Source organism: Lithobates pipiens, unplaced genomic scaffold (genome assembly GCF_037356315.1).
Source record: "Lithobates pipiens isolate NorthernLeopardFrog02 unplaced genomic scaffold, aLitPip1_a1.2 Scaffold_19, whole genome shotgun sequence".
Taxonomy (NCBI): domain Eukaryota; kingdom Metazoa; phylum Chordata; class Amphibia; order Anura; family Ranidae; genus Lithobates; species Lithobates pipiens.
In genome coordinates, this window is record NW_027507764.1 from 555,039,184 (window position 1) to 555,052,319 (window position 13,136).

General features: G+C 45.7%; 1 protein-coding gene across 1 annotated transcript in view; it reads right to left on the reverse strand.

Moving 5' to 3' along the window:
• Nucleotides 1-13,005, reverse strand: part of TATDN1 (TatD DNase domain containing 1) — a 39,152-nt gene extending 26,147 nt beyond the window's left edge. The window contains exons 1-4 of the mRNA XM_077493308.1: nucleotides 12,818-13,005; nucleotides 10,991-11,056; nucleotides 7,921-7,970; nucleotides 3,511-3,574 (exon numbers count right to left, since the gene is read on the reverse strand). Of these exons, the coding sequence (XP_077349434.1) occupies nucleotides 3,511-3,574; nucleotides 7,921-7,970; nucleotides 10,991-11,056; nucleotides 12,818-12,839 (202 nt within the window). The 5' untranslated portion in view covers nucleotides 12,840-13,005. The remainder of the gene's footprint in view (nucleotides 1-3,510; nucleotides 3,575-7,920; nucleotides 7,971-10,990; nucleotides 11,057-12,817) is intronic.
• Between the last annotated feature and the right edge of the window lie 131 nt (nucleotides 13,006-13,136).

Consider the following 13,136-nt stretch of genomic DNA (forward strand, 5'->3'; position numbering starts at 1 on the left):
AACTATTTGATCCCCTGCAGATTTTGTAAGTTTGCCCACTGAATGAAGGGTCTATCATTTTTATCATAGATGTATTTTAAATGATAGAGACAAAATATCAACCAAAAGTCCAGAAAAAAACACATAAAACACATGTTATAAATTGAGTTTTAGTTCAGTGAGTAAAATAAATATTTGATCCCCAAGCAAAACATGACTTGGTACTTGGTGGAGAAACCCTTGTTGGCAATCACAGAAGTAAGACGTTTCTTGTAGTTGGTGACCAGGTTTGCACACATCTCAGGAGGTATTTTGGTCCACTCTTCTTTACAAATCTTCTCTAAATCCTTAAGAATTCTTGGCTGTCTCTTGGCAACTCGAAGTTTCAGCTCCCTTCATAAATTTTCTATAGGATTAAGGTCCGGAGACTGACTAGTCCATTCCATAACCTTAATGTGCTTCCTTTTGAGCCACTCCTTTGTTGCCTTGGTGGTATGTTTTGGGTCATTGTCATGCTGGAAGACCCATCCACGACCCATCTTCAATATTCTGGCTGAGGGAAGAAGGTTCTCATCCAAGATTTTACAATACACGGCCCCATCCATAAGCCCCTCAATGCGGCAAAGTCGACCTGTACCTTTAGCAGAGAAAAAGTCCCAAAGTATAATGTTTTCACCTCCGAGCTTGACTGTAGGGATGATGTTCTTAGGGTCATAGTCAGCATTTTTCTTCCTCTAAACACGGCGAGTTGAGGTAATGCCTAAGAGCTCAATTTTGGTCTCATTTGACCACAGCACTTTCTCCCAATCCTTCTCTCAATCATTTAGATTGTCATGACTGCACATGCGTCTTCCTGAGGAGGAGGACTTGCCGTGTTTGGAGGAAGAAAAATACTAACTATGACGCTTTCAACCTCAATGTCTCTGCTGCATTGAAATCTCCATCAAAGTAGTCAGCCCTGCCAGCCGGCAGGAGTCTCCCCCACCACATTTAAAGTTTATCATTCCATCCAAACTGTGGTTGTTAAAGAGAACAAGAATAAACATTTTCTAGAATTTTTATCTGAAATATTAAGTTGTTATACAGCCCCCCCCCCCCCCCCAGCATAGGTAGGTGTCCTGTCATTTACTTGTATTCTCTCCCTGTCAGAGCAGAGGTGTCAGGCTGTACGTTTTTGTACATGTCAAATAAAGATAGTACAATCCAAAAAAAGAAAGGGATGGTGCGGTGCAGTGCACTGAATCACACACCACACTTTCCCCTAGGCAGCTGGCAATACAGAGCGTATGAAGCGCTGATTCGGTCCAGCTTCTTTGCAATTTCATGGCTAAAAAATGTGAATTCATCCTTAATAAATCAACCCCACTGTCTCTTTCCTCAGATCCTTGACATTCTGTCTGCGATACCCATTCCTAGTTATCTTTCATCTTCTTCTAACAGATGGGGGTTGGAAGATTGGTTGTTTTTAGCCCTAAACAAGAAAACAAATGCAGCCACCACATTTAAGGACTGGTAAGCTGCAACAGGGGTTGACAAATTTGCTTGGAATCTAGGAGCCAGCTAAAAAAGTTAGGAGCCGGGTCCGTGACGGTGATCTGGACCTGTCCCTGGCCTGACATGGAGACGAGTGAGGGGAAGGTAGCCCCCAGCCCCTCACCTGTCTCCAAGTCATTGCCCATAGCTCTTAGAGGGATATTTTATTTATTTTATTTTTTTCAAATGACAATTTTTTTTTTAAACTGCATTTTAGTGTAAATATGAGATCTGAGGTCTCTCTGACCCCCCAGATCTCATATACAAGAGGACCTGTCATGCTTTTTTTCTATTACAAGGGATTTTTACATTCCTTGTAATAGGAATAAAAGTGACACACATTTTTTTTTAAAAGAACAGTGAAAAAAAATAAAAATAAAAGTTAAAATAAGAAAAAAAAATGTTTTTTTAAATGCGCCCTGTCCCGCCAAGCTTGCATGCAGAAGCGAACGCATATATGAAAGCGATGTTCAAACCACACATGTGAGGTATCGCTGCGATCGGTAGAGTGAGAGCAATAATTCTAGCCCTAGACCTCCTCTGTAACTCAAAACGTGCAACCTGTAGAATTTATTAAACGTTGCCTACGGAGATTTTAAAGGGTAAAAGTTTGTCGCCATTCCATGAGCGGGCACAATTTTGAAGCATGACATGTTGGGTATCGATTTACTCGGCATAACATTATCTTTCACAATATAGAAAAAAATTGGGCTAACTTTACTGTTGTCTTATTTATTTATTTTTTATTAAATAAATTATTTTTCCCCAAAAAAGTGCGCTTGTAAGTCCGCTGTGCAAATACGGTGTGACAGACATTATTGCAATGACCACCATTTTATTGTCTAGGGCAGTGATGGCGAACCTTGGCACCCCAGATGTTTTGGAACTACATTTCCCATGATGCTCAGGCACTCTGCAGTGTACTGGAGCATCATGGGAAATGTAGTTCCAAAACATCTGGGGTGCCAAGGTTCGCCATCACTGGTCTAGGGTGTTAGAATAAACAAAGGGAATAAAGGGAAGGTTGTCATTCCAACAGCCACCACAAGAGGGCGCCAGATTCCAGAAGGAACCATAGGATCACAGAAGGCCTCAAAGCTCAATTACCGGCCGGCGGTGGCACGGCCCGTCGCGATCACGCTGGGGGGAAGGGGGGGGGGGGTCCACAGAGACAGGATACCCCTAGCTGTGCTGCCCCAGGCGCCAGGTCGCTAATTCTAGTCGCAAATGCGACCTGGCGCCCGGGTTTTGTCGAGCCCTGAGCTGCAATATATTACATTTTTGCTCCTGGGTTATCAGTTATCTTTTAAATGTCTGACCTGAGTTCAGGCAGAGCAGCCATTTATGGGGCATTACAGCCTGACATGGCTATTTTGACAGAACTAGAATACTGATAAATAATCAGAAATCTCTGTGAGATGAGACTCTGCTAATATAATAACTGAAAGTGGAGATTCAGATTAGTGCAAATGCTCCTTTGTGATTGGTTCTTCTTTGTAAATCTTTACCATACTGGAAAAGAAGAAAAGTAACAGCGCTCTCTGCAGTGACAACTCAATCCATACACCAGGTCCACTCACAGGTGCCAAGGCTCAATGTGTCCCAACACACTCCAGTGCAACAGTAGTAAGAAGAGCCGGCAACACTGTAATCTTTGACGTGTCGTTTATTGGTACATCAGAGTGACAATAAAACAATAAATGTGGCGCGTTTCGGCAAAAGCCTTAGTCGTAGCTGGTTTGAAACAAATATGAAAAAGAATATAAATATACCCATATACACATATGCAAACTCCATTGGCCCATCAGGTTAGTGTCACCGAAAATTAGCATATTTAATTGATACCACCAATTATTCAAGTGGTTAGTGACTACACCTGTTTTTAGCCAACATAGGAAGGGGGAGAGAAAAAAAAAGGGCAATGTAAATCTTTACCATACTGTCACTGATCGGATGTGCACTGTGTAAGTCTATATAAGAAATGATAAAGAACAATACCATTGGTCCGGGCAAGTTCGATTGCTTCTTTGCTCTCCTGCAGGTTTCCTCCAGTAATCATAAACTGAAAAACAGAAGATGAAGTATTCACTAAAGAAAAAAGTGTCAAAAAATAAACAAACACACACACACCCAGCACTGCACCAATCGGCGACGTCACACGGGGGCGGTGCCACCAGGTGACATCACCAGATGGCTCCGCTCCTTATCTATTTAAAGGGGTTGTAAAGGCAGAAGTTTTTTTTTTATCTTAATTCATTCTATGCATTAAGATAAAAAGCCTTCTGTGTTCAGCAGCCTTCCTAACACTTACCTGATCCATAGCTCTATCCAGTGATGTTCACATGTGCCTTAGCCATCCTCGTGATTGGCTAAGATACAACAGCGGTGCCATTGGCTCCGGCTGCTGTTAAAGTCAGTTAGTCAATCAGGAGAGGGGGGGGACCAAACCGGGGCTCCATATCTGAATGGACACACTCCCTCCTGTCGAGTGCTGCTTGCTGTGGGGGCACTCAACAGGAGGGAGGGGCCAGGAGCACAGACGAGGGACCCTGAGAAGAGGAGGATCTGGGCTGCTCTGTGCAAAACCATTGCACAGAGCAGGTAAGTATAACATGTTTATTATTTTTAAATAATACAAAAAAAACAGAGACTTTAATATCACTTTAGGAACTGTCAAACGGCGAAGCAGGCATTCAGCGGGCGGAGCGTTTTTTTTTGGGGGGTCTGGCAGTGGCAGCGGGCATCATGATTGACGATAGATCTTCATCAGGGGACATTATCTTTTTAGTAAAGGAATTGTCAAAAACTGCCTCCTGTCTTTATTTGTCTTTTTACACTTTTTTTGGTGAATGGGTAGGGGTACCTCGTACTCATTCACATGAGGGGGGGGGATTAGGGGCCCCCTTGTTAAAGAGGGCTTTCAGATTCCAATAAACCCCCTACCCCACAACCACAGCATGTGGTCTGGTATGGTTAAGGAGGGGAGGGGGAGCTCGTGTGTTAACCCCCACCCTTTCCTGGCCTGCCAGACTGCATGCTTGGATAAGGGTCTGGTATGGATTTTGAGTGGGGCCTGGTATGCATGGAGTTTTTTTGTATTGCCCGCAATGGCGTGCAGCCGCGATAATCAGTTTAAATGTCTTATTTTTTCCCTTACAAATGTCAGTTTTTCTGCAGCAGCTTCTGCACGATACAGATGTGCCATTTTACAGGCAGACTAAAGGGACCCCCCAGGCACTATTTAAAGGAATTTTACATTTTTATTTCGCATTAAGCATAATTAAAATCCCTGCTCTTTTAAAAAAACAATCTTTTTTAAACGTTTTTGTTGCATTGATACATGTCCCCTAGGGCAATACCTGGGCCCCCATACCCTTTTTATGGTCATAACTTACATACAGCATAAGCCTTCAAGATTGATTTTTTTATGTTTGGGTCTCATAGACTTTAATTGCGGCTTGGGTCCAAACGTTTTCTCTGTTGGGGAGTTCTGGTGCAAACCGCACCAGGGGGTGTTTGGTTCATCACTAAATAAGACAGCTGGTCTTTACCAGTTATAAGAAGTCAGAGAAGAATTCAACCCACCAAATCTAACATATACAATCAGCACAATTTGCTGACAACAGTGGGATCAGAGACTGCCCCCTTCACATATTGGTGGCAGAATTGTACAGTGCAGTCCCCACATACTGGTGGTGTTGGAGGCAACCGTCCTTACATAATAGGGGCAGTGGTCACCCATTAATGGAAACTGTGGTTTTGGAGACTGCCGCCATCACAAATTGGTAAATATGGTGAGATCAGAGACTGACGATGTCACAGGGAGCACTGGAGATGGAAGGTAGGAAGCAACATTTTCGATGAGGGAAAAGGGTTCTTTATTTTTTACAAATTAAAGTATATCTAAAAGCAAAACACTTTTTTCATTTTGGATAGAATGGAGAGGGATTAGAACCCCTTTCAATGTTATTGCTGTCTGTGTCTACGTTAAGGAGATTCACCCTCTTTATTTGTCCTGTTTACTATTATCATGAGGCTAGGTTCACACTATTGCGATGCGGGAACGCCGCGAATCCGCGGCGTTTTCCCGCATCGCTCACCTCCCGCCGGCAGTTCACACTGCCCTATGCGGACGGCTGGGGGTGTCAATGTTATGTTAATGACACCCCCAGATCCGTCGGCATATCGCAGTGCGATCTGCCGACTCGCACAGGAATCGGATCGCATGGTGTGAACCCCCATGCGATCCGATTCCGTTGCGGACCCAAAAAAGGGTCCTGTGCGAGTTTGCTGCGGGACAGCTGCGAGTTCAGCCATACTATCTGTATGGCTGAACTCGCAGTGCTACGGAGATCGGATGTGATTTGCTGTGCGAATCACATCCGGATCTCCCCCCGCAGCAGTGTGAACCCAGCCTTAAACAGGAAACTGAAAGAAAATCCCAAATTTTAGGATGTTCCCAGAAATGTAATAGAAGGGAAATCTTCCAATGGAGATAGTAATTCTAGTGACCTTGGGGTCCCCAAGAGATTCCTTTAATTTGCAGGGATTTCCTCTCATGCTATGGGACAGGAAGTGAAGGGAAATCTCCCCAATGGGACACAGATGGAGGAAAACAATCTGACAGGATAACCTCTATCCAAAAAAATAAAAAGTGTTGCCTATAGTTCTACATTTTTTTTTTTTTTTTATCTTTTTATTGATTTTATAGCAAACATACAACAGTGGATGTGCCCACACGGCCTCATCCATAACCGGGCCTGGTGGCCCACAGAACTGGAGACTGCCCTCGTCGCATACTGGTGACAGTGGTAGAACTGGAGACTGCCCTCGTCGCATACTGGTGACAGTGGTAGAACTGGAGACTGCCCTCATCACATACTGGTGACAGTGGTAGAACTGGAGACTGCCCTCATCATATATTGGTGACAGTGGTATAACTGGAGACTGCCCTCATCGCATACTGGTGACAGTGGTAGAACTGGAGACTGCCCTCGTCGCATACTGGTGACAGTGGTAGAACTGGAGACTGCCCTCGTCGCATACTGGTGACAGTGGTAGAACTGGAGACTTCCCTCATCGCATACTGGTGACAGTGGTAGAACTGGAGACTGCCCTCATCGCATACTGGCGACAGTGGTAGAACTGGAGACTGCCCTCATCACATACTGGTGACAGTGGTAGAACTGGAGACTGCCCTCATCACATGCTGGTGGCAGCGGTGGGGTTGGAGACTACCACCATCACATGCTGGTGGCAGCGGTGGTGTTGGAGACTGCCCTCAACACATACTGGTGGCAGCGGTGGGGTTGGAGACTGCCACCATCACATGCTGGTGGCAGCGGTGGTGTTGGAGACTGCCCTCAACACATACTGGTGGCAGCGGTGGGGTTGGAGACTGCCACCATCACATGCTGGTGGCAGCGATGGTGTTGGAGAGCCCTCATCACATACTGGTAGCAGCGGTGGGGTTGGAGACTGCCCTCATCACATACTGGTGGCAGTGGTGGGGTTGGAGACAGCCCTCATCACATAATGGTGGCAGCGGAGGGGTTGGAGACTGCCCTCATCACATACTGGTGGCAGCGGTGGGGTTGGAGACTGCCCTCATCACATAATGGTGGCAGCGGTGGGGTTGGAGACTGTCCTCATCACATAATGGTGGCAGCGGTGGGGTTGGAGACTGCCCTCATCACATAATGGTGGCAGCGGAGGGGTTGGAGACTGCCCTCATCACATACTGGTGGCAGCGGTGTAGTTGGAGACTGCCCTCATCACATACTGTTGGCAGTGGTGAGGTTGGAGACTGCCACCATCACATACTGGTAGACAAGGTGGGGTTGAAGACTGCCCTCATCACATGCTGGTGGCAGCGGTGAGGTTGGAGACTGCCCTCATCACATGCTGGTGGCAGCGGTGAGGTTGGAGACTGCCCTCATCACATACTGGTGGCAGCGGTGGGGTTGGAGACTGCCCTCATCACATACTGGTAGACGCGGTGGGGTTGGAGACTGCCCTCATCACATGCTGGTGTCAGCGGTGGGGTTGGAGACTGCCACCATCACATGGTGGTGGCAGCAGTGGGGTTGGAGACTGCCACCATCACATGGTGGTGGCAGCAGTGGGGTTGGAGACTGCCACCATCACATAATAGTAACAGTGGTGAAAGTGGTGGGATCAGAGACTGCACCGGAGTAGGAGGGTTCTTTCATATTTTACAAATTAAGACAATAGGTCTTTACCATTTATAAGAAGCCAGAAAATGTTTCAGTCCACCAGAGCTTACCTATTACTATTGTATATTTTGGCTGGACCTTTAAAGAGTTTTCTGAGGTCAGATTGTTCTTCTATTCCTCCAGCCACCACCTTATCTATGGTAATGTAATCAGGAAGGAGATAATATCTTACCTTCTGCACTCCAACCTTCACGGCTCGTTCAATGATGTCGGCAAAGTCATCTGTCACATGAATATAAACATAGAATTAGATAACCATCAAACTTGCACTCTAATGCCGCTTACACACGATCAGAATTTCCGACAACAAATGTTCGATGTGAGCTTATTGTCAGAAATTCTGATTTACCCTCAGTCTTGTACAGTTATACAGGCTCCTCTCTTGTACTGAAATTGGTTACTCTGATTTCACCGCACACTGTGAGCGTCTCAAAATGTACACTCAAAGCTGCAGCAAGTCAGACAGAACCTGCCTCATTTCCTGGCTGGAATACATCCAGCGTCGTCTAGTCCTTTTCGCTCCTGCCTTACTGTCCCCGGCTAGCCCATTTCATTTATTGGATGGGGGCGTTGCCTAAGCACCTGCTCTGCCCATGCTCCATTACTCTCTATTCTCTGCACTGTGCCTAAAATCAGAGCCACTAGAGGCTGATCAACTGACAGCTTTGAGATTTACTGTTGCTGAATGGAGAAGAAAGCAACAGGAATGACACAGACTGTGACTAGGGAACACAGATTATGGAGAGAGAAGAGAAAATCAGAAGAAGTGACTAGGCAAACTCAGCTGCCACGGAAACACAAGAGAGATAAATTTACAAGGATAGAGTCAAATCTTAGCGCCCTGATATACTCTCCTTACTCTTTTTATAGCCAGCCATTGATCTTCAGCACTGTAAGCTTCTGTCAGACTTACTCTCTAGCTAAGCCAAGACATACACTCAAGGCTGCAAATGTACATATTTTATTTGCAGAAAGTGACAGTTTTTGAAGACAAGGATAGGGGGAGAGTGTCTAATAAGGAAGTGTCTGCTCTGAGCTTCAACAAAATGGCAGCCTCCAGCAAGAAGAAACACGAGCAATGCTGGAGGTAATGTACAGCACACACTAATTTTGGTAGCACAATTATTAATGTGAAATGTATGTTCTTATGTTAAAAAAACATTAATTGTCATCAAACGGTTATGTGTAAAGTCCTGCTTTAAGATTTTAATGACAGGTACATCTGTCCGGCATCTGGTTTTATTTCTATCGGTGTCTCTGTTGGGGATATTTCCCCCCCCACTTGCTGTCAAAGGGTCAGCAAGTGAGGGAACATCTTCCCAGTGGGGTCACAAACAGAAAAACACCTGACGAAAATTGTAACCATTGCCTGAATGTGTTCAATGATAAATGAAAAGTTTAGCTGGAGTGACAAAGAAATGTGTAGCTAGATGTTCCAGCTCCTAGAGACCCCAGCCCCTAACATGTCAATAAAAGAGACCCCAGCCCCCGAGACGTCAATAAAAGAGACCCCAGCCCCTGAGATGTCAATAAAAGAGACCCCAGCCCCCAAGACGTCAATAAAAGAGACCCCAGCCCCTGAGACGTCAATAAAAGATACCCCAGCCCCTGAGAAGTCAATAAAAGAGACCCCAGCCCCCAAAACGTCAATAAAAGGGACCCCAGCCCCGAGATGTCAACAAAAGAGACCCCAGCCCCTGAGACGTCAATAAAAGATACCCCAGCCCCTGAGAAGTCAATAAAAGCGACCCCAGCCCCTGAGATGTCAATAAAAGAGACCCCAGCCCCTGAGATGTCAATAAAAGAGACCCCAGCCCCTGAGACGTCAATAAAAGAGACCCCAACCCCTGAGAAGTCAATAAAAGAGATCCCAGCCCCTGAGATGTCAATAAAAGAGACCCCAGCCCCTGAGACGTCAATAAAAGAGACCCCAGCCCCCGAGACGTCAATAAAAGAGACCCCAGCCCCCGAGACGTCAATAAAAGAGACCCCAGCCCCTGAGACGTCAATAAAAGAGACCCCAGCCCCTGAGATGTCAATAAAAGAGACCCCCAGCATCTGAGATATCAATAAAAGAGAACCCAGCCTTTGAGTTGTCAATAAGAGACCCCAACCACTGAGCTATCAATAAAAGGGACCCCAGCCCCGAGATGTCAACAAAAGAGACCTGAGCCCCTGAGACGTCAATAAAAGTGACCCCCAGCCCCTGAGATGTCACTGAAAGAGACCCCAGCCCCTGAGACTACAATAAAAGAGATCCCAGCCCCTGTGATGTCAATAAAATAGATCCCAGCCCCTGAGACGCCAATAAAATAGATCCCAGCCCCTGAGACGTCAATGAAAGAGACCCCAGCCCCTGAGACATCAGTAAAAGAGACCCCAGCCCCTGAGACATCAGTAAATGAGATCCCAGCCCCTGAGACATCAGTAAATGAGACCCCAGCCCCTGAGACGTCATTAAAAGAGACCCCAGCCCCTGAGACATCACTAAAAGAGACCACAGCCCCTGAGACATCACTAAAAGTTACCCCAGCCCCTGAGATGTCACTAAAAGAGCCCCCAGCCCCAGATATGTCAATAAAAGAGACCCCAGCCCCTGATATGTCAGTAAAAGAGACCCCAGCCCCTAAGACATCAGTAAAAGAGACCCCAGCATCTGAGACATCAGTAAAAAAAAAAACAGCTTTGAGACATCAATAAAAGAGACCCCAGCCTTTGAGATGTCAATAAGAGACCCCAGCCCCGAGATGTCAGTAAAAGAGACCCCAGCATCTGAGACATCAGTAAAAGAGACCCCAGCATCTGAGACATCAGTAAAAGAGACCCCAGCATCTGAGACGTCAATAAAAGAGACCCCAGCATCTGAGACGTCAATAAAAGAGACCCCAGCATCTGAGACGTCAATAAAAGAGACCCCAGCATCTCAGACGTCAATAAAAGAGACCCCAGCATCTGTGACGTCAATAAAAGAAACCCCAGCCCGAGACATCAACAAAAGAGACCCCAGCCCCTAAGATGTCAATAAAAGAGACCCCAGACCCTAAGACGTCAATAAAAGAGACCCCAGACCCTAAGACGTCAATAAAAGAGACCCCAGCCCCTTAGATGTCAATAAAAGAAACCCCAGCCCCTGATGTGAAAGAAAATAAGTTCTCAGAGACATAGCTGCCCTATATGGGCCCCCTGGTAATGAGGGTTTTATTTTATTTTGCCATAGGTGTTGCAGGGCTAATAATGTTTACCTTGATGCTTTTTTGTTCCTCTGTAAATGCCTCTAAACATGGGATCTGTCAGATTTATCCCGATATCTAGAACAAAAATATAAATAACTGTAAATAAATGGAGGCGTTCCTTTTCATGAGTGACATAAAAATCAATACATGAATAATTCATCAGAGTAACATGGATCCTTCCACCCTCCTCCCCTTATCTATGGATAGGCTGGATACACCACCTCATCAGCAGAATGCCCATAGGTTTTTCTATAATCCCGGTGACCATTCTATATCACTTTAACAAATATGATTATTATCAAGGTGGAGAAATGATTGTATAATGGGTAACCAGATCATCCAATCTAAGGGAGACTGTAACATGGGGTCAGCTTTATTCCAGTTGTAAAGGGGAAGTGTGTGGAGTGCAGCTTGGTTATATCTCAGCAAAAATACACTGGGGGAAAGTTATGGGCGTATGTGTTGAATCTCTACTCCTAGGGAATGTGATAGTGATATATGGTGAATCCCTACACTGGGGGAATGTGATGGATGTAAATGAGGAACTCATACACCAGAAGAATGTAGTGCTGGTATATGGTGAATTTCTACATCAGAGGAATGCGACAGAGGTATATAATGAATCCCTACACATGGTAAATGTGATAGTTGTACAGTATTTGGTGAATTCCTACAGCAGGGAATGTGATAGAGGTATATGGTGAATCCTTACACCGGGGAATGTGATAGAGGCATATGGTGAATTTCTACACTGGGGGAATGTGATAGAGGTATATGGTGAATCCCTACACAAGGCAAATGTGATAGTTGTATTGTATTTCATAAAACCCTACACCGGGGAATGTGATAGAGGTATATGGTGACTCACTACACCGGGGGGAATATGATAGAGGTATATGGTGAATCCCTACACCGGGGGAATGTGATAGAGGTATATGGTGAATCCCTACACCGGGGAATGTGATAGAGGTATATGGTGAATCCCTACACAGGGGGGTACTTTGTTACATTTTTGTATTTAGCTACACTGTGGTGTACAACTACACGTGCCACATCGCACACAGCAAACCTTCATCAGAGCTTTTCAGCACAACACTGCCAACATACCACACACATCCAGAGTTCTCCTTTACTATAAAATGTGGTGGGAGGAGTCATTGGGGGTGCAGTGCATGGAGGAACCCCCACTATATTATTGAATGGAGTCACTGGGGGGATGCGGGGTGCTGTTCATGGAGGAGACCCCACTATATGAAGGAATGGAGTCATCGAGGGGGGATTAGGGGTGCAGAACATGTATCAGACCCCACTATATGAATAGTGTCAGTGGGGGGATTGGGGGTGGAACACATGTATGGGACCCTAGTATATGTGCATGAATAAGGTCAATGGTGGGACTGGGGGATGTAGTCCATGGAGGAGCCCCATTTATATGAATAAGATCAGTGGGGGGGATTGGGGATACCGTCCATAGCGGAGCCCCCGCTATATGAATAAATTGAGTCAGTGGGGGGAACGGGGGTGCAGGACATGTAGGGGACCCCAGTATAAGAATGAATAAAGCCAGTGGGGGGAATGAAGGTGCTGTCCATAGAGCAGCCCCCCCCCCCCCATATGAATGAATAGAGTCAGTGGGGGGAAGGGGGGTGCAGAACATGTAGGGAACCCCACTATATGAATGTATTAAGTCAGTGTGGGGATTGGGGGGGTGCAGTCTGTGGAGGAGCCCCCACTATATGAATGATTGGGGGTGCAGAACATTTAGGGGACCCCACTATGTGAATGAAGTGATTATTCACACACAGAATGGGAGAAAGAGCAGCTGTCAGATCTCACCAATGAGCTTGAAGAGTGCCATGGTAGATCCAGCGTGGTTCTGTCTCTCTCCAATACCATCATGCCTTGCAACATCCTATTTTTGCTGCACAGGGGCGTACAAAGATGGCGGCGTACGGCAACATTCCTACTATTAATACATACTAATTCTAACAATACTTATTGAAACCATTCACAGATTTATGAGGCGAGCCCTCACTTTTCTCCCGTCACTGTATTTTAAAACTTTAAGGATGACTCTCCCTCATCCATTTGGTCTACGGAAAAATGTCCGCCTCCTCACCCTTCTGTATTTTAATTGGAAGATGCATTCTTTTCA